The 21,427-nt window shown below is 46.6% G+C and overlaps 1 protein-coding gene across 6 annotated transcripts; it reads left to right on the top strand.

Moving 5' to 3' along the window:
- Positions 1-2,778: 2,778 nt before the first annotated feature.
- On the top strand, positions 2,779-20,428 carry PEX5 (peroxisomal biogenesis factor 5). Of its 6 annotated transcripts, none has more exons than XM_082635104.1 (16): positions 2,779-2,917; positions 3,533-3,695; positions 4,012-4,047; positions 4,317-4,449; positions 4,670-4,801; positions 10,712-10,817; positions 11,335-11,425; positions 11,827-11,937; positions 12,200-12,292; positions 12,657-12,776; positions 16,848-16,991; positions 17,196-17,266; positions 17,664-17,876; positions 18,122-18,287; positions 18,628-18,785; positions 18,978-20,428. In XM_082635104.1, the coding sequence occupies exons 2-16, from the start codon at positions 3,549-3,551 to the stop codon at positions 19,177-19,179; spliced, it is 1,923 nt and encodes a 640-aa protein (XP_082491230.1). In that variant the 5' UTR covers positions 2,779-2,917; positions 3,533-3,548; the 3' UTR covers positions 19,180-20,428. The 6 variants fall into 6 exon arrangements, with proteins under 6 accessions (XP_082491230.1, XP_082491235.1, XP_082491232.1 ...); XM_082635109.1 differs by lacking the exon at positions 2,779-2,917 and adding an exon at positions 3,082-3,257; XM_082635105.1 differs by lacking the exon at positions 2,779-2,917 and adding an exon at positions 3,264-3,397.
- Positions 20,429-21,427: the final 999 nt, after the last annotated feature.

Raw genomic sequence — 21,427 nt, 5'->3', positions numbered from 1 at the left:
TAAATGGTCGAAAAAAATGAAAAGAAGTAAAATATTTTGTGACATAAAAAAGATATAAAATTCAAACTTCAGTGTCCATAAAAATTTTTACTGAATCACAGACATAGTCATTCCTTTACGTACCATCCATGGTTGCTTTCATGCTACAAAGGCAGAGTTGAGTAGTTGTGACAGAGACGTATGCTTGCAAAGACAAAAATATTTTCTGCTTGGCCCTTTACAGATAAAATTTGATGCCCCTGGTGTAGGTTAAATTCACAGCTTTGCAACTTACTAGTATAAGCTTGGGCAAGTCACTTAATCTCTCTGTGCGTCAGTTTCCTCATCTATAAAATGGGGATGATAACAGTTGTTATTAAGTTATTGTGAGAATTAAATAAATCAGTACTTGAAAAATGCTTTAGAACAATGTCTGGCACATAGTAAATATAGTATAAGTGTTTAAAAATTGGAGGAATTTAACTTATTAAACTTGAATTTATCAAACATTAATTAAAGAATAAGTAAAATAAAAAAAATATATATATATATATTTTTTTGGCTGTACGCGGGCCTTGTTGTGGCCTCCCCCATTGTGGAGCACAGGCTCCGGACGCGCAGGCTCAGCGGCCATGGCTCACGGGCCCAGCCGCTCCACGGCACGTGGGATCTTCCCGGACCGGGGCACGAACCCGTGTCCCCTGCATCGGCAGGCGGACTCCCAACCACTGCGCCACCAGGGAAGCCCTAAAATAAAATATTAAAGAATAGGTAAAAAATAATTATATCCATTTAATAAAAATATTTGTTATGAATAGAATAAGACTTTAAAGTTGAATCTGGAATAACAAAATCTAAGGTTTTAAATCTGGAACTTCAATAAATGTTAAATGCCCAAGTAAATCTAGTAGTCCTTTCCCAGTGCCAGAGTCCCTCTTGGGCTTGTGAGCCAGGTTCTGTGAAGAGCTATGGCCTAGGAGACCAAAGCTCTCCAGGGCTTATAAGCAAGACTGGGAGGCAGTGTTGTGTAATGGATAGGTATTTGGAGTTATGTCTGGATTGAACTTTGACTTCCTAGCTGTGTGACTTTTGGCTAAGTCTTAATTGTGACATGGGATTAGTAATACCTATTTCACAGGGGTATTATGAAGATTAAAAGTGTTAATGGACATAAAATGTTTAGTACAATGCCTGGATTTAAGTAAGCATTCAATAAACATCTGTTATTATCATTGTTACGATTCTCCTACAAGCGGCATACATAGTGAGTTATTGTTAATCAGTTACTAAACGCCTAGCAGAGCTGAAGGTTATATGTGTGTTATGGTTTGAATGGTACTGGGATCTGACTGCCTTGATTTTCTGACATTCTACTGTATCCTATCAGTTAAACATTGCTCTCTCCAGAGAGCCTCTTTTTTTTTTTTTTTTTTTTTTTTTGCGCAGGCTCACCGGCCCAGCCACTCCGCGGCATGTGGGATCTTCCCGAACCGGGGCACGAACCCTTGTCCCCTGCATCGGTAGGCGGACTCTCAACCACTGTGCCACCAGGGAAGCCTCCTGGGGGATCCTCTTTTTTTAAAGTATGCACTTTCCAGAGGGCATCCCTTCCTCACTGGCATGGTTTAGTTTATTAGGTACTAGGTATTTGCTTTACAATGTCAGCCTGAGACCAGAAAACAGGCAAGGGCTGGGATCCATGGTGAAAAGGTAAGGAAAAAGAGAAATTTTGCACAGTCTCAGGTTTTCCCTGCTGTTCTGTTCCCCTGAGGTGTCAGAACAGCTTCTCTACCATCTCAGGGATGAGTTTACACAGCCATGCCCCTCTGGTCCCCTGGGGCCTCCAGCTGTGAAATCTGCAGGACGGCCAGGAAGCCAGCCTGGCCCAGGGTGCCACCTGCTGACTACCTGCCTCCTCTCCTGTACCCTAGGCTGGGACGGTACTTTTGTCCTTTTGGCACAGACCTGTCCTTGCCCATCTACCAGCAGCCCTGAGCACCTCCTGCCCTTCTTCATGACACCGGGACACCCTTGGACTTGGAGGCAGGTGAGATTTCAGGGTTTGTTTCCCAGTGTCCTTGAGGTTTGACACCAGAGCCAATTCTGTGGCAGATGGTGGGGCCTGAGGCTTATTTCGTGATTAAAGATCACTTCTTGCATCATATTTGTGCATTCCCTGTCTGGGGCAGGGGGAATAAGGCCACCACGGTGACCTTGACCAGCGGTGAGGGAGGAAGGAGGGGAGAGGAGTGACTCACGGTGCACCTTCCCAGTAGGTTATCGGCTTGAGGTCTCAGGATGCGTTGGACCCTACTTTAGTCACCGGAATTTGTCGTCATCCAGTGCTATTTCCCTCAATACGCAGATGTGGCAGAGGGATTGGGGGCAGGCCTCTGTCACCATGGAGACTGTGACACTGCCCTGCTAGGGGCAGTTTGGAAGGGGGCAGGCCTAGAAGGCTGGGGAAGACCCCGGATTTGACCCCCACCACTCCCGCATTAGGGCCTTTCTCTAAAACCGAGGCCCAGAAAGGGAGGGAATCCCCTTGGGTCACAATACGCCCCCGGGAAGAGGCAGAATGATCTGAGCCCAGGATCTGCGTGCTCGGCTTTCCCCCAAAGGCCAGGAAGCCCCTCCTAGCTCCATTCTTCTTTGAGCTTTCCATCAAACAAGTCCTAGCGTCCGTGATCCTTTCGAGTGCTCCCAGAGTCGAGGCTCCAAGACTTCTCCTTTAAGACCCACGGCTCCTCCCGCCACGCTGCGTCGCAGACTTAAGGCCCCGCCCCCCCAAACAGCTTCCGCAGGGCCGCGACTGTCGCGCGGCGGTCACGGCCCCTTTAAGCCCGAGCCCCGCCCCTGGCTCCCCAACCCCTTTTCTCCCCTCCCGCTCCAGTCCGCACCAGGTACCCCCGCGGGTCGTGTGGCTTCGCGCGCGGTGGTGAGTGCCGGGCCCCGAGGGGGCGCGAGGACACCTTCCTGGTCTTCCAGCAGCCCTTGCGGTGTCCTCGCGGGTCGCGGGGGGCGGAGCTTGAGCAGCGACCCGGGTGGGGGAGACTGGGTGCTCTGAGCGCCGGATGGGTGGGCCGGGACCGGCCGAGCAGGGGGAGGGGCTTAGGTGACTTACAGAGAGGGAATGGCCCCCACCAGTGCTCGCCCGGTGACTGCGGGTGTAGGGGACTGGGCTTAACGGTCCCGCGGCGTGTCCGCTCTCCCTTGCCCGGCCAATGCTCCCGTACAGCTCAGTTGCGGAATTGTCCTCCCGCTCCTCTGGGGTTCAGGTCCGTTTGTGGGGGGCGGCTGCCGCCTGTCCCGCCGCCTGAGACCGCCGTCGTGGAGGCCGCTGGAGAGGCCCAGGCGGAGAGCGGTGGCCTTTGAGGGGGGCGGCAGGAGGGCAGCGGCCCCCCGACTCCTGGCAGAGGTGGGGGCCGCAGCAGAAGGCGCAGGGGTGGAGAGTGGCCAGCGGCCCAAAACCGCCTCTCCCAGGTCCAGGCTGAGTTGTGGGTTGGGGAAGGGTTTGGCTCCGGGACCTCAGTTCCAAACCTCTGCCCATCAGAGAGCCGGCGGTCACCATGGCGATGCGGGAGCTGGTGGAGGCGGAATGCGGGGGTGCCAACCCGCTCATGAAGCTGGCCGGGCACTTCACCCAGGACAAGGCCTTTCGTCAGGAGGGGTTGAGGCCTGGCCCCTGGCCCCCAGCAACCCCAGCCTCGGAGGCGGTGAGTGTTCTTCAGGCGGAAAGCCCGAGCTGTGAGCTGGGATGGAGGGTCCAGATGCACACTTTGGGATACCTGCTGTCTCTGTTGTGTTGGAAATGATAATAGTTGCCACGCAATGGGTGTTTACTATATTAAACATTGAATGTCTTTATATAGACGAAGGCAACCATTTTATAGATGAGGAAACTGAGGCTTTGAGAAGTTTTGTGACTTGCCTTTTGAATAGAAGAGCTAGAATTTTAACCCAGGGTTAACTGAGTTTTGTGGCTGTGGTCTTCACCACTGTACCATATTGTCTCCCTTTCTTTTGTCTTAGGTCTCTAAGCCTTTGGGGGTAGCCTCTGAAGATGAGGTAAATATGCCAGTCTTTTCTGTTGCATTTTTCGTTCGCCCATTGTATTTTTACTTTAAACTTGGCTCATCCATACTTCAGTCTGTGGACTTCCCTGATCAAATGAGATTTGCCTCAGCTCTCCTGCTTGTGTTTGATTTAAGTATTCTTCGAGTGTTTCCAAATCTATAGTTTCTGTGTTTCCCTTTCCTTGTGTTTGATGTTAGTATCCCTCATCCATTGGGCCCCTGTCTCTTGCTGGGTTCATTTCACCATCTCTCTTCCGACAGTTGGTGGCCGAATTCCTCCAGGACCAGGATGCACCACTTGTATCCCGTGCCCCTCAGACCTTCAAGATGGATGACCTCCTGGCAGAGATGCAGGAGATTGAACAGTCAAACTTCCGCCAGGCACCCCAGAGAGGTGGGTCCAGAGTCAGGTTCTGGTTGTGGGGGGGCGGGAGTCACCATTTTCTGTGCAGGTAGGGACAAGGGGATTCCGTGTTTAGATACTGCTGGTATTGAGGAACTGAGATGCAGAAGGAGACAAAAGGAACAGAGTGTTTTCATGTGCACTCAGGGTTCCTTAGGCATGATAGAATGATAGGTATTTTCCTTAGTTCTCTCTCTGTCTCTCTCTTAAGCCCCTGGTGTGGCAGACTTGGCCTTGTCGGAGAACTGGGCCCAGGAGTTCCTTGCAGCTGGAGATGCTGTGGATGTAACTCAGGATTACAATGAGACTGACTGGTCCCAAGAGTTCATCTCTGAAGTTACAGGTGAGGCTTCTTATGGGAAGATCTACAATGGTGCCTGTGATGCAAAGTTCTACACTGTGACCCTCATTCATTTTAGGATATAGAGTGATTTCAGCTGCTTATGACATTTCTGGACTCTTGACTCTTTCCTATAGGGCACTGAACCTGATTTCTCTTAGGTGGTAACAGGGAATTGAAACATATTAAACAGAGGCGTGAGTTTGAACTGGATAAGAGATTTTGAGGAGAGAGAGAACACGAGGAGTTAGGTTTTCTTCTTTGTTATCTGGAACTTTAGTACTGTAGTTTGGTGGAGAGGATCCGCAGATTGGATGGATGGCAGTGTTGCCCAGGAAGAGAGAAATGTTTAACACATCCCTTGGGATTCTGGCATTAAGTCATCTTGAACAGGGTTAGAGCCTTGGAAAGTGGAATTGTGGAGTTCAAAGGCCTGAAGTATATGGTCTTGATGATAATAATAAAAATTAATAACAAGAGCTAATGTTTACTTAACCATGTTCTAGGCTTTGTTTTAGTGCTTTAAATGCATTGTCCATTTAATCTCCCTGAGAACCCTTGAGGTAGTTATTATTCCTAGTATATAGATAAGAAAACTGAGGCTGAGAGGTTAAATAATTTGCCCAAGGAGTCACTGCTTTGTAAGTGGTGGAGATGGGATTTGACTCTGGGTTTGAATGATTCCAGAGTCTGTGGGCTTACCCATTATGCATACTGCTAGGCCTGCAACTTAAGCTCTTCAGGGTCCCAGCCTAATTTTCCCTCTTTGAGTTGTCTGTGCTCACTGCATCCTGGGGGACTGATTCTTCTCCCCGAAGCCTTTCTGATTACGGGCCTGGGCAAGGGCATTCTCTTCCTCTTTGCTCTTCCTGATTGCCCTCAAAGAGAGCACTGTTAGCCTGTTTCCAGTGTAAGAAATCAAGAATCACAAAAGAGATAAAGGGAGAAAGTTGCAAAGATTCTTTCCTCACAGGGTGCTCACATCATCACAGTTTCTGAATTTTCATGACATGATTGATGGGACCTAATTGGTACCCCCTGCCCCCAATCATTTTTATTCTCCTAAAGACAGGGCTTCCTCCACACACAAGAGAAAACCCCCCAAATCTTAACAACTAAAACTCACCTTTAATAAAAGCTGTTGGTCTCTTTTATCATGACTCCCTTTCCCTCCTTTAAGTTGGAGTTTAAGGAAGAACAATGGGTGTTCTTGGTTTTTATGCACTTTATATTCTCAGAGCCAGTTGAGCTTCACAGAAATACAAGGTAGGTATTCCTCCCGCATTTTATAGACAAGGAAACTGAGATTTGGAAGGGTTAATACTTTGTCTGAAATCATTCAGTAACAGAGATTATATGCAAACTCATGTCTGTCTGACTCCAGGCTCCATACTTCGAATCATTACACTATCATTGAGAATCTTCTGTGTGGAATTGCCCCAATTGGAAAATCTGAGCTGTAATAAAGACCCGCCACCAGACTGAAAGTCAGCTTTTTGTACAAACCTTAGATTTAAGTGCTGTTTCTTATTGCAGAGAGACTTCTGTTATAATGTATGGGCATCAGTCATTTTTGATAATTCAGGAAAAAATCATCACTACTATAAGCATTGAGATTGATGAGATTTTTGTTAAAGTTAGTTGAATACTTGGAGCCATTGAAATCTTCCTTAACCTGTAAATGAAAAACTACTTTAGAAAAACATGTTGGACCTGTCTTACCTGTTAAATTGTCTTTGGGGGATCTCTTCCTCTGTTTTGTACATATTTTTGGAACTGTGCCTGCTTCACAGAGGCAGGGATGTGGAAAGCTGGAAAGGGATATTGAGCTATGTGGGATCTGCCATCATATAAATGTCCTATTGCAGTAGTATATTGCTTTGTATGTAGTGGCCCTTCAGAATTTATTGAATGAGAGAATTGAGATCTGGGAGAAAGAGCTAACGGGGATTGATTTTCTAGTAGTTATCCCTTGGTATCTGCAGGGGATTGGTTCCAGGACCCCTGTGGTTACCAAAATCCTGGATGCTCAAGTCCTTTATATAAAATTGCAATTTTATATATAAAATTGCTCAAGTCCTTTATATAAAATTTATATAAAATAATATAAAATTGCATAGTATTTGCATATAACCTACCCTCCCGTATGCTTTAAATCTCTAGATTATTATAATATCTAATACAATGTAAATGCTTTGTAAATAGTCGCCAGCATGGGATAAATTCAAAGTTTTGCTTTTTGGAACTTTCTGGGATTCCCCTGCCCCTCTCCCTCTGAATATTTTCCATCCACAGTTGGTTGAATCTGTGGATGTGGAACCCATGGATACTAGCCTCATAACATTTATGGCTGATATTATTACAGTAGTGGTACAGGTTACCTATTTCTTTGTGGATAAGTAGACTGCAAGTTGAGAGAAGGTTATATTCTTTAAATCTTTATTATTTTTAACTCCCCATTGTTAGGATTCTAGAATCTAGTTTAAAAGGAACCTTGAAGCTTAGTTTTTTCCTTGTTAGAATGTTGTATTTGGAAGTATAGTTTCACTGGAAGTCGCAAAAAAATGTACAGAAAGGTTCTGTGTGTCTTTCCCTCTGTTTTCGCCGGTGGTGACATTTTGCATTTGTTAGTTACGTACAATATCAACAGAAAATTGCCACTGGTACAATCCACAGATCTTATTAGATTTCACCAGTTTTACATGCCTATATTTGTATGTTTATAGTTTTATCACATATATAGATTTGCATAACCATTACTGCAATCAAGATATAAAATTATTCCATTACCACATAAAGCTCATTTTTTTTTTTTTTTTTTTTTTTTTTTTTTGTGGCACGCGGGCCTCTCACTGTTGTGGCCTCTCCCGTTGTGGAGCACAGGCTCCGGACGCGCAGGCTCAGCGGCCATGGCTCATGGGCCCAGCCGCTCCGCGGCATGTGGGGTCCTCCCGGACCGGGGCACGAACGCGCGTCCCCTGCATCGGCAGGCGGACTCTCAACCACCGCGCCACCAGGGAAGCCCTAAAGCTCATTTTTTAGTCTGAAATATTTCTTGATGGAATTCCACTCCTCCCTCTCACCCCAATCTTCTGCGCCAAATAATTGTCCATCTTGTGATTGCTCAGCTCTAGAGAAGAAACGCATCTTTAAGGGGTTTTGAGTTTAGACAGCCTCAGCTAAAATGGTGTGTGAGGTTCATATGACAACTATGAGAGATAAACCTGTACTTTCATAGGAAGAGGACTGGCCAGCAGTAGCAGATGATGATTGGCAGTAGCTCTCCCCTGGATGGCAGAGGAAGAGGCTATGGAATACAAGGAATAATAAGCTCATTGTGATGTTTTCCACTTTTGTATGGATTTGCCTTGAGCAGACAGTAATGATAATAATAGCTAATATTTGTTACTCTGTGCTTTGCATAGGCATTATCTCATCTGGTCTTCACAAGGATCCCTGTGAGGTAGCTATTATTATATCTACTTCATAGATAAGGAATTGGAAACTTAGAGGGTTGATAACTTGTCTGGAGACTCACAGTGAATAAGTGGTGGAGTTGGGATGTGAGTGCAGGTAGCCTGACCCTAGAACCTGCATTCTTGATCACTATGTTACTTAGTGGATGTGGAAACTTCCATGGGTGAAGGTGGGAAGTTCTGAGTTTTTGCCTGTTGAGCTTGGGGTAGATGTGCCTAGATGAAATGAACACACAGTGAGAACCTAGGCCAGGTGAACACTCTGAATCAGAGGTTTGGTATCTAGGCTGTTGGTTGTCACTCTGTGATCTCTGTGACCTAGGATAGTCCCTCCCACTCAGCAGGACTTAGTTGCTTCCATCTCACAGGTATCCTGATGAATCTGATTTTCTGTAAGAATTTCTCAAAAACTATTTTGAAGGCCAGGTAGTATTCTTTTGGTTATTTTATTTTGACTTCTTTGTTGGAGCAGGTTCCCAATGCCAGAAAATCCTGAGTCTTGTGGCCAATATGGCTAAATACCAAATTACAGCTATTTGAGGATGACTTATCTCTGGGATTCTTTTTTCTAAACTACCTCTCGTCTGTTTTAAAGTCCAGGTGCTTTGTACTTTTTCTGTTGCTGCTTGTCCTTTAGAGGAGCATTTCACAGAAATGGTGTTCTCTGCAATTTGTGGAGTACTTTTGGCCAGAATATGCTTTTGTGAAACACTCTAGTTGAGAGGGAGTGACCGGAGAGTGAGGAGGGGGGACTGGGTATTTTTCAGCAGAACGGGACGGAGTATTAAGCATTTCCTTATTAGGTCTGCAGACTTGAGCTAACAGTCTAGCTGGGGCAAAGGAAAGAGAAATGTTGCTTGTAAAAGCTAGTGAGGGAAATCTTGATATAAATGTTAGGAGTTCTCGAAATTAAGAGACCAAGTCTGTGATCAAAAAAATTGTCAACGTATCTTTTATTTTATTAGTAATAAATCACTTATTATTTATGCTTAGGTGAAATCTGTGAGTCTTGATCTTTTTTTTTCTTTCTTTTTCAGATTTTGACATTATTTTCTCAGATGTTGAGATTAGTTTGTTGAAATTATTCAGGCAGAGTCTCAGTTAAATGGAATAGAAAGTTCTGTTGCATATGAATCCCGAGGAGGTAAACCTGCCTTCTTGGTGTTAAAAGCAGTAGCAGGTCTTCAAATTAGGGACAGAGACAGGATGACCCTTTGTAAGGATATGGGTGCAGAGTAGAAGGAAGGAACACGCCGGCCCACCCTTCTCTCCGGGCACTCACTCTTCAGGGCCCCTTTAAATCCTTTAACTAATCTGTGTCATTACTTTTTTGTTTTCCTGGCCCTAGAATAGTAAAGAGCGAAGTCCTGGAGGTTGAGGAAAGTTCAGCACCCTCATTTGATATGTTTATTCTGATGTTGCAGCAGTACCCTTTTCCATGAGAGTTGCTAAGATGATTTCTGGAATTAGACTTAAAAACATAGCTCTCAAAAGCAGTCAGAAGTGACAGAATTCAGAATAATGTTTATCCCGGGGGGTGCGGGCCTGCGGGAGCCTGTGAGGGAACTGTAGACGGTCCATGTCGTGATCCGGGTGGTGGTGGCTTGAGTGTGTTCACGGGTAGAAATTAATGAAGCAGCACACCTAAGTCTGGTACACTTTACGTACCTTCATGTTTGTATGTTACATCTCAAAAAATGAAAGAAAATCCAGTGGGAAGAGCGGACCCATGTATCTTTAGTTCTAGCCCAGCATTCTGCTTCTCAGATTCTCTTGGTAGGTATATTAGGATGAACTATGAGGTTCCTTTTTTTTTTTTTTTTAAATTTTTATTGGAGTCGAGTTGCTTTACAATATTGTGTTAGTTTCTACTGTACAGCAAAGTGAATCAGCAGTACATATACGTATACCCCCTCTTTTTTGGATTTCCTTCCCATTTAGGTCACCACAGAGCACTGAGTAGAGTTCCCTGTGCTATACAGTAGGTTCTCATTAGTTATCTATTTTACACATAGTATCAATAGTGTGTATATGTGGATCCCAGTCTCCCAATTATGAGGCTCCTTTTGTTGGGAGGGTGTGAACTCTGTAGATGGAGGACAGACCAAGGTTTGGTTGAAGAATGGGAGCTCCTGTGTTCTCCCCTGGTTCCCTGCCGGGTCCCTGCAGCACCTTTGAGGAAGGCGGAGGCCCAGTGCCCGCTATTTCTTAGTGAGGGCTCTTGCACTTCAAACAAAAGGGTTTGGTCCCTACTTCTCTCCTGAGCCTCCTTATTTGGTCTCCTGTCCCCAGTTCAGTAAACTCCTGCCCTAGGCCCCTTGGGAGCAGGTTGGATGTTGAAAATTTAGTAGTATTTTCTTTTGACCGGTGGTCTCTGAGTTAATATTCTCCCTTTCCTGATCCCTCGCTGATTTCCCCACCTCTCTGCTCCTTGCAGACCCTTTGTCTGTGTCCCCGGTCCGCTGGGCTGAGGAATATCTGGAGCAGTCAGAGGAGAAGCTGTGGCTGGGAGAACCCGAGGAGACAGCTGCCACTGCTCGCTGGTGAGTCCAGCCACTTCTCTTTGGGTGGCCCCCTGTGAAAGGAGGGCTGGACAGGTTTCCTGCTCCCCTCCACCAAGCTCCTCTATCCACATTCTTAAACCAAGTTGCAGTCCCTTCATTTTCTGCTCTAAGGTTTCCGCTTGTATTATTACCCCGATTCATTTATGTCTCAAATATAATCGAGTCGAGAATCCTAACTATCCTACCAAAAGTTTGTAACTTGATCTTATGCACCCTGTTCCCCTTTTAATTTGGAGCCTGCAACTGTCTATTCCTTCTCTCTGGAAAGCCGCGTTTGGGAAAGAGAGGTGAAAGCATGTAGCTAGTGCTTTGCCACTCCGGCCCAAATGTCCTTCTTTAATGTAAATTGAAATTAGTAGGTCCTCAACCAGAGAGAGCAGGAGTGTCACCCTCTCTGTTCCCCGATGAGAACTGTAATTGCCATGGGCTGGGAGTGGGGAAGGATGTGGCAGACTAAAAAATGTGTGTAAAATGAGCGAGTCCTCACCTGTCCCAGGTATGATGAGTACCAGCCTGAGGAGGACCTGCAGCACGCAGCCAGCGACTTTGTGGCCAAGGTGGATGACCCAAAGTTGGCTAACTCTGAGGTGAGCCACGTCCCGCTGCTGCTTTGCCCAGCAGAGCTGGTCTGAGAAGTCAGGAGTCCTGCTTCTCTTACCCCAGTTTAGTTTAAGGCGAAAGAGATGAGCTCCGAGGTCCACTCCTTCCTGTCTGGAGAACAGAGACTTCCGACCCTGCCTCCTCTTCCAGTATCCTTGCCCTCCTTTCCTTGCCTACTGACCCTTTGTCTCTTCTGTGCCTTCTCAGATCTCTCGAGCCAGAAATCCCTTTCTTTTTGCTCTCTGCTTTTTCCAGGGTCTTTAGCCTATCTTGTCTGTAGCTAGAGATGGTCAGGGGGAGGGGTGAGTGCAGGCTTCTCTGGGCGTGGTTGAGAGGGCACACCCGGAAGTCCTCTCCCAAGTGGCCTGTGTGTGTCTCTGTGCCCCAGTTCCTGAAATTCGTGCGGCAGATTGGCGAGGGGCAGGTGTCCCTGGAGTCCGGCGCAGGGTCGGGCCGAGCTCAGGCAGAGCAGTGGGCAGCAGAGTTTATTCAGCAGCAGGTAGGACACTGTCACCGCCCAGTCCTACCTCAGAGCCGGCTGGTGCCCCCGGCCGTGGGTTCAGTGTTCAGTGGTCCCAGATGGGGAAGGGATCTTATTGCCAGCTTGTTTGGTAGCATCCAGGTCCTGAGTGGGTGGGAAAGAGATTCTGAGAATGTTCTTCTCAGAAGTGCCCAGGCTGGTGGTGTCTAATGGGTATTTAGTTGACATGTAGTGGGTAGAAAGTTGGTGGTGGTGGTATGACCGTCCTTCTTTGTCACAGGGTACCTCAGAGGCCTGGGTTGACCAGTTCACAAGACCGGTAAACACATCTGCTTTTGATATGGAGTTTGAACGAGCCAAGTCAGCTATAGAGGTGAGAGCAGTTAGTACAGGTGTAACCAGTCCAAGAGAAAACACTTCTTCGGAGAGAGTGGGCGTCCTAACGTCAGAGACGGGTGGACATTGTATTTCATAGTGCTCTTGGATGCTCTTTGTCAGAATCGCTTGGGATGGGGTGGTTGCCTATCAGAAGTGCAAATTCCTGGGCATCACAGACTACTGGGTCAGAATCTGGGGGTAGGATGCAGGAAGCTGCATGAAGAAAAGCCCTTCAGGTGATGTGAAACACATGGAAATGAAACAACTGCTGCCATAGGAACTCCATCTTAGTGGAACTACGGGGGGGCGGGGTGCTCATGATGAATCTTCTGTTTCTATCTGCCTTGCCTTCCTTACAGTCTGAGGTCGATTTCTGGGACAAGTTGCAGGCGGAGTTGGAGGAGATGGCCAAACGGGATGCCGAGGCCCACCCCTGGCTTTCTGACTATGACGACCTCACGTCTGCTTCCTACGATAAGGTAAGAACTAGCTTTTCAGACTGCAGGATTTCCTTATTTTATTGTCTCTCCTTTAATCCTGCATCTGAAGGGTACCCACTTTTAAGTAATTATTTTCTTGAGCCCCTTTCCGTGAAAGGCAGCCTGAATTATTCCCTTGCCCCTGCCCTCCTCCAGTTATTGAGAGTACGCTTTATTCTTGGGACATAAAAGTTAATGATAATAGACCACCCTTGTCAAATAACAACAATAAGCGACAGAATACCTAGAGTAGAGGTTTGCACACGATGCAATAGGAGCGCAGAGGAAGGAGCCCTGCTTTGGAGGTTGGTTGAAAACATTTTAAGAAGATTGACAGCTCCTTTGGTAGAGAGTGGTGGGTGGTAGGCTATCTCTCTGCCCTCCACCTTAGTATCTATTTACTCTTTTAACTCACAAGTTTATTTTAAATTCTGATCTCTTCCTGTAGGTACTAACCACTTGCCCCCAATTTAGGGTATTTTCAAAGAATTATATTAAATAATTCAAATGCTAGGAAGATTTCCCAGAAGTTGGTGGTGAAGAATGATTGAATTTTGCATGTAGTATATACTGTTGCCTTAGAAGCATATGTTATATCGGGGTATCACTGTGAAAAAAATCTGCTTGTGGGTTGTGGGGCATTCGGACATGTGGGTGATAATTGAGCTGTGAGTTGAAGCGTGATTGGGGAGGGAGAGAATTGCTTGGTTTTGAAAAAGGCAAAACAGGAACTGGGGAGGTGATCGGTGGTGTCTTTTTCTCAGCTCAGACCTGGTTGGGGCTAGAACTAGAGGGCCAGGATTCTGGAGGTAGATCTTGCGAAGATAGAGAAGAACAGAGTTCAAGGTAACTTAGAAAAGGCTAGTATTTAAAAGCCAATGAAAATCTTAGTACTAGGAAAAAGATGATTTTGTTTATTATCCCAGCCTGACTTTCTGAGAGTTGTTCTGTGATATAATAGAAAAGGGAGCTTACCTTTTGGGACCCCATCCTCTGGTTTTTCCATAGTAAGAGTTTCTTCTGTAGACTTGTGATGAGGAAGAACTGAAGGAAATACCTGGAGATAATACTTTTATTAATTTGTAATAGACACTTGATAAGTTGCACAGGCCCTGTCGACTTATAAATGGCAAGATATAAAGTTTAGACAGAAATTTCCTGGGACTTCCCTGGTGGCACAGTGGTTAAGACTGTGCCTGCCAATGCAGGGGACACGGGTTCGATCCCTGGTCCGGGAAGATCCCACATGCCACGGAGCAACTATGCCCGTGCACCACAACTACTGAGCCTGCACTCTAGAGCCTGTGAGCCATAACTACTGACCTGTGTGCCACAACTACTGAAGCCTGCATGCTCTAGGGCCCACGTGCCACAACTAGTGAAGCCCATGCACCTGGAGCCCGTGCTCCGCGAAAAGAGAAGCCACCGCAATGAGAAGCCCGTGCACTGCAATGAAGAGTAGCCCCGCTCACTACAAATAGAGAAAGCCCGTGCACAGCAATGAAGATGCAACACAGCCAAAAAATAAATAAAAATAAAATAAATTAAAAAAACATTTCCTGGTTTTGATAAATATAGGCATAGCTCTAATATCATATGAGCAGCACCTCCTCTTAGCATTTTTTACTTCTGTATTTATGACATGATAGTTGGAATAAATTCTTTAATTCAAAACTTAAAAACATAATTATGTTTTTAGATCTTTGAACCCTATTTTGATATCATTGATACCTTGGGATATTGCAAAATTAGGATTAGAAACATTTGCATTAATGTTCCAGATTTTGTCTGCCTTTTGTTAAACTGTTAATAAATTATATGTCAATAGTACTTGTTTTTTTTTTTTTTTTCAAATGTTGATCTGACTCTATCAGGTAAATTCATGGGTATCTGAATGTCGTATTTTTTATTCATGATCCTTAAATTTTCAAGGCTACACCTACAGCTGGAGCAGATATACTGTATACTGTTAGCGTGAAGGAGAAATTTCTGTGATGGGACACACTCTACTTAGTAGTGATCCTATTTTTGCAGTTTGATCCTATGAAATTTTGAGCAGACCAGACGATGGATCAGACCTAATGAATGGCTTGGATTAGACTTTTTAAGATGCAACAGTGATCCCAAGCTTATCCTGCATCCTGTGGGTTGTTAAAGGTTCCTCCAGAGGACTCTTTTTTTTTCTTTTTTTCTTTCATCTATACAAATATTCTACTTTTGAAAAATTCCTCTCTGATCAGCAATTGATAAAATCTCAAGGAGGATAGATAACACAGACAAGAGCATACTTAGAGAACCCTGTGGTTGCAACATGATGGAATTGATTTGTTGCATTGTCTCCTGAGGATAATACCTATTCACGCACAGTATTTTAAGCTTTTCGGTAAGGCTGTGGCAGATATTCTCATTTGATGCTCTCAGTAGCTCTGAGAGGCAGGAATTACTTTCATTAGGAAATTGTGTTATAGGTGACAATGATCTGTTTCCTACGGGGTGGCTTAAAACATGGATTGAGGATGGGCAGTAGTTGAGGGTGAATGCAAAAGGCTTTATCTTGTGGAACTCTAATAGTCTAGGTGGGGCTGGCAAACTGTGGCCCATGGGAAATCTATCCTTTCACCTTCTTTTTTTTTTAATGGCCCGTGAGCTGAGAATGGTTTTAACATTTTTAAATGGTTTAAAAAAAATGAAAAGTAACAATTTGTGAAATGTGAAAATTATATATTGATAAAACTCAAACTTCAGTGTCCATAAATAGAGTTTTATTGGAACACAGCCATGCTTGTTTACATATCATCTGTGGCTCCTTTCTCACTGCTCTGGTGGAGATGAGTAGTTGTGACAAAATATTTATCCTCTGCCCCTTGCTGATCCTTGTTCTAGGGTCCTTTTCTGTCGTCTGAGTTTTCCTGTTGCACGGAGGTGCCCCAGGAACATTACCTATTCTCAACGTGAATATACTTTTTATACATGTATCCCAAATCCACCTCCTGTATGTCTCGCTTCTTAAGTCTCCATTGTAGTTATTTAATTTTTATTTGTTACAAATAATTTGCAGATTACTTATAATGGTTTAGAACTTTGCTGCCAAGATTTAAGCGTTTCTGGTCCTTGAGCAGTTTCACAATGATAGTGGAGAAGGGCCTCACTCATGTCTTTATTTCGTACAGTTTCCTTCTGATTTGTCCTTAACTACATTTAGAAAGGGCCCTGCCCTGTATTTAGCATCTTGTTTTCATTCTGGGGTATTGTTTTGTGATGGTAACCACTACTCTCCAAAAAGGAGCATTTTATTCCCTTGTCCCAAGTCACACGCTTACTAGGGACCCATTTTATCTTAACACCTCTCTGCCTACGTGGAAGACCTGGGGACAGAACTCTGCACAGAGCATCGTAACTTCCCTCAAACGAGAAAGCCTCAGCTAGAAGAGGACCGGTCTTTCTGAAGCGTTTTCTGCCCTCAGGATTTTGGAATCTAGCTTTCATTTACTATCAGATACAGATTAATATTAATAACTTTTAAGAATGAAATTGGGGAATAAGTTAAAATTTTCAAAGTGCTTGAACACGTGCTGTCCAGTCAGTGTGCACAGGACTCTGTGAGCTGGGTAAGAGTTGCATTTGAATAGCAGGGCCTCTGACTCCAAATTGCATCTCCTTTATAGATTATCACACTATTGCAGGATAACAAGAAATGCTCCTTGAATAGCTAAAGAGAACTTATCTCATTACTGTAAGCAGATCCTGTTAAGAAATGTGCTCTGTCCAGTAATGAGAGATCAAGGATGTGGAAACACCGGCTGGTAAAAACTTCCTAAAATGAACTTAATCCCAGCGTGGGTCAGAGTTTGCCTGGCTTTCCGGCTGCTGTGGGCATGACACGGAACTTCTTTGCTGTGGTCGTAGGTGATCTCCTTTATGCCATGGAAAATTTGCCAGCATTTATCCGGATACCTTTCTGGAGGCCTTCAGCTTCTTTTCCACCTCAGTCTTGGTTGTCAGCTCCCATTCCTGCCGCTCTGTGATAGCTCCCTCCGAGATGGGGTCTCACTTGGCTTCCCTTCCTTGTAGGGGTACCACTTTGAGGAGGAGAACCCCCTGCGTGACCACCCCCAGCCTTTTGAGGAAGGGCTGCGGCGACTCGAGGAGGGGGACCTGCCCAACGCCGTCCTGCTCTTCGAGGCGGCTGTGCAGCAAGACCCCAAGCACATGGAAGTGAGCAGCTTGTTCTTCTGACTTCAGATGAGAGACGCTCCCTCCAGTTTTGAGGGAGGGCCCTAAGGCTTGTGCCGATGGATTAGGGCCTGGGCGACAGCCTGGGGTCGGGTTCTGAGAGTGAGATGGTGGGTGGGGCGAGCAGACGAAGCAGTGGTGGGAAGGTGGATACCGGGGTGATGAAATCTGGCAACTTCTCTCTAGGCTTGGCAGTACCTGGGGACCACCCAGGCAGAGAATGAGCAAGAACTCTCAGCCATCAGCGCGCTGCGGAAGTGAGTACACTGAAAGGGTAGGGGGGGCAAGGTGGTCCCAGGGCTCTACAAATAACCTTTAGAATGACAGATCCTACTCTTCTTTCTGGCTACTAACACGAGTGTTTTCTCACGATGAAACTCTAAGGTTTGGGGTGAGTCTGCAGATAACTGGCTCCATTCATTCCTCAGCTTTTGGTTTTATTTGTGGGACCCTGGCTGGTTCCTTGGCTGCTGAAATGTTCCCTTTCTCAGGAATGTAACTTTATTAATAACCCACCCGTAGAGGATTCCTCTACACCTCAGCTGAGGGCGTTGGCAGGTAACTCTGCGTTCTGAAGCTTGGCTCGGCTCCCAGGCTGCTGATAGGTGCAGTGTCAGCTGCAGAGACCAGCGCTGTCCGTCTCTGTCCAAACAGGTGCCTAGAGCTAAAGCCAGACAACCGGGCGGCACTGATGGCGCTGGCCGTAAGCTTCACCAACGAGTCCCTGCAGCGGCAGGCCTGTGAGACCCTGCGAGACTGGCTGCGCTACACACCGGCCTATGCCCACCTGGTGGCAGCCGGGGAAGAAGGGGCCAGCAGGGCGGGCCTGGGCCCCAGCAAGCGCATCCTGGGCTCCCTGTTGTCCGAGTGAGTGTGGGGACCTCCTGGGATGACGAGTGGCAGCCCGAGTAGAAGGAGGACCTGGCTTGTGGAATTTTGGATAGATGGAGGCTCAGGGTCTAAGAGTGGGATGGAAGACTCAGGACTGGAAGGATAGATGGGTGCATCTCGGGGGTATGATGGGTTAGTGAGAGGGTTATTTGGGGGGGGGGTAGGAATATAGACGTATCCACCCACCTGCTTTTCTGCATTTTGTTTTCTTCCTTGTCCAGCTCCCTGTTTCTCGAAGTGAAAGAGCTCTTCCTGGCAGCTGTGCGCCTGGACCCTACATCCATTGACCCTGATGTGCAGTGTGGCTTGGGAGTCCTCTTCAACCTGAGTGGGGAGTACGACAAGGCAGTGGACTGTTTCACAGCCGCCCTCAGCGTTCGTCCCAATGTGAGCCTCAGGGGAGGAAGGGAGATAGGACAGGACTCTGTACCTTATGGAGGAATCGTTTGTTGGGACCTTTGGAGTCATGGGATATTTCATTCCATTGTTCCATGTACTGGTTGCCTTGGGAGAATTGGGAAAGGAAGAGCAGGAGTCTAGGGTCATCTGGACTTAGGGGAGTCTGCGGGGGGTGAGTGGTTACGTCGTGGCCACACAGTGACCTATGGAGACAGGAATGGAATCGTAACATACATTAGAGAAACAGAGTGGGGAGCCAGGGGGAGATCGGGCAGAGTTTGATCTGAACCTGGCTCATGTTTCTAACCCTTGTCCATCCCTGTCTTAGGACTATTTGCTGTGGAATAAGCTAGGGGCCACCCTGGCCAATGGAAACCAGAGTGAAGAAGCAGTAGCTGCATACCGTCGGGCCCTCGAGCTCCAGCCTGGCTATATACGGTCCCGCTACAACCTGGGCATCAGCTGCATCAACCTTGGGGCCCACCGGTGAGAGTATCTACTGAGGAATGAATGAATGAATGAATGAATGAACTCCTTCTCCCTGCCTTTGGCCCTGGCTCCTCATTCTCTGATCCTCTTATTTGACTACGAGCTCCAGCTTGCTTTCTCCGCATGCCAGCTGACCTACCTCCTTCCACTGGCGTTCTGCTCACCAGCTCTCATTCTTCTCCCTTGCAGTGAGGCTGTGGAACACTTTTTGGAGGCCCTGAACATGCAGAGGAAAAGCCGGGGCCCTCGGGGCGAAGGGGGTGCCATGTCGGAGAACATCTGGAGCACCCTGCGCTTAGCCTTGTCCATGTTAGGCCAGAGCAACGCCTACGGGGCGGCTGACGCCCGGGATCTGTCCACCCTCCTAGCGATGTTCGGCCTGCCCCAGTGACAGTGGGATGGGCTGCCCTGCGAGTGTTTGCCTGGAGCGGTGCCTGCTCTGGATGTGATCCCCTCTCCCCAAATGGGCCTACCAAGGGGGTGGGCTGATGGCCACAAGCAGTACTGCCTCTCAGGAGCTGCCTCGGTGTAGGGGTGGGTAGTCTGGGTTCTAGTTCCTGCATAATTGTAGGAAAATGAGCTGTGTTGTCGGAGTCCCTTGATAATTCAAGGGCGGTCCATGCAGCTCCAGATCTCTCTGCTCATCACGCCCTTTCTTGGTGCTGCTTTTTGGGAAGGACCCAAAGATACAGGTTGTCATCTGCGGCCATTTCTGATTGGGTCTACCACATCTGTAGCGTCTGTCCTACTCCTCACCTTTCTCCTTTTACCGGGACTTGATAATAGTACAGCCTCCTCGCGCAGTGGTGTGTGACAGGTTCTATCAAGCACCTCTGTGATGACTGTATCTAGGGTGGGATGTGTCAGGAGTTGGCCTGTGTGATTTAAATGTTGGTTTGGCTCCGCAGAGCTGGGTTGTTGGGGTGCTCGTAGTTCTGTTGTTCTTGGACCTCCCCTGGCTGTAGCTTAGAGTCCCTGGATAACGCTGCACGCAGTAAAGGGCATCATTACCGTAGGGGTCCTCAGGGGCTGCCGGGGTTACGTTGCTACAGAGTGTTTGGGTGTGGGGAGAGGAAGCCTCATTGTGGAATGAGCCTCGAAGGGACCACATGGGCTCAGGTCAGGGGCTCTGGCTTGGGGGCCTGTGGAGGGAGGACAGAGCAGGTGGGACGAGGAATGTCCTGAGTGCAGCCATCCCCCTCCTCTTAGAAAGACCTGCGAGTAGGCATTGAACTAGCTCTTCTGGAAAGTTGGTTCAGAAATTGCAGTGTTGCCAAGTTCCTGACAAAGAGAGGGCTCAGTGTTACCTTGAGCCTTTGCTGTCCTTGAAATGTTTGTAGGGGGGAGGGTCGAAAAACCCCCTTCCCCCATATCACCTCCACAAGGTGAAGGCTGAGGGAAAGTGAGTGAGCAGCTTGGATTCTGCTGGGGAGATGCACCAAGCCCAGAAATGACTGAAGTGGCCGTGAAGCCTCTTGCCTTGTCTTCAGTAGTTAATGGTCAGAGAGATTTTTTTTTAAGACTACCGTGGTCCCAGGGTTCCATCCTAAAGTTTATTTTTCTTTGTATGAATATGTGTAAATGATTTAAAAAATAAAACTGTAAAATATTTGTATGAGGAATAAATGGAACAGACATGGCTTTGAGTCCTGCTTCTGGATGTGCAGTTGGGATGGTGGGAGGGGAGTTGCTGTTTGGAGGTTGGTGTTCAACAGTTTTTCTCGATTTATCTTTCAAATTCTCATTGGTACATCGATTACCCAACTGTCTACCAAGTAATTACTCAGCGCCTACTGTATGCGAGGCACATGAATAAGGTGGTCAAGGTCCCTGTGTTCATGGGACTGATGGTGTAGCAGGAGACGGATGTTGGACAATCATGCAGTTTTTACATCTGTGTTACTTCTATACAGGAAGATATGGGGTGTGATGTGATTGTTTGCTATTTTTTATTATGAATTATTACATGGGAGGACTTTTGTAGTTTCTTCAATGCTTAGGGCATTGAGATGCCAGCATTTCAGTGCTGGCTCTACCTGGTTTTATCAGGAGCTCTCAAGAGACATATCAAGATGGGTCTCTACCCTGGGGAAAATTTTAAAAATATGAATATTTACAGGGGCTTCCCTGGTGGTGCAGTGGTTGAGAGTCCGCCTGCCGATGCAGGGGACACGGGTTCATGCCCCGGTCTGGGAGGATCCCGCATGCCGCGGAGCGGCTGGGCCCGTGAGCCATGGCCGCTGAGCCTGCGTGTCCGGAGCCTGTGCTCCGCAGGGGGAGGGGCCACAGCAGTGAGAGGCCCCCGTACCGCAAAAAAAAAAAAAAAAAAAAAAAGAATATTTATGTTTGGAGATAAATGTCCATATCCAAGTTAGAATTTAAAATGTCTAAAGGAGAACTGGTTCAGTAATTATCCAGACAGTGAAATATTATTAAGGTATTTAATTATGTTTATGGAACAATTTCCAATGACAATAAATGCTAACAATATAATGAGAAGAAAAGTTTAGCAAACTTTTTACAGTTTTTATCTCAAGAAGAAAGTGCCTTGAAAAGAGAAGAAGGAAATTCCCAGTATGTTAAATGTATCAGGATTATGAGCGATTTTCCCTCTTCTTTGTCATACTTCTCTGTAATTT

Source organism: Mesoplodon mirus, assembly GCF_964341445.2.
Source record: "Mesoplodon mirus genome assembly, chromosome: 11".
Taxonomy (NCBI): domain Eukaryota; kingdom Metazoa; phylum Chordata; class Mammalia; order Artiodactyla; family Ziphiidae; genus Mesoplodon; species Mesoplodon mirus.
The sequence above is the reverse complement of the archived record's forward strand: the minus strand, read 5'-3'. Positions and strand labels throughout refer to the sequence as shown.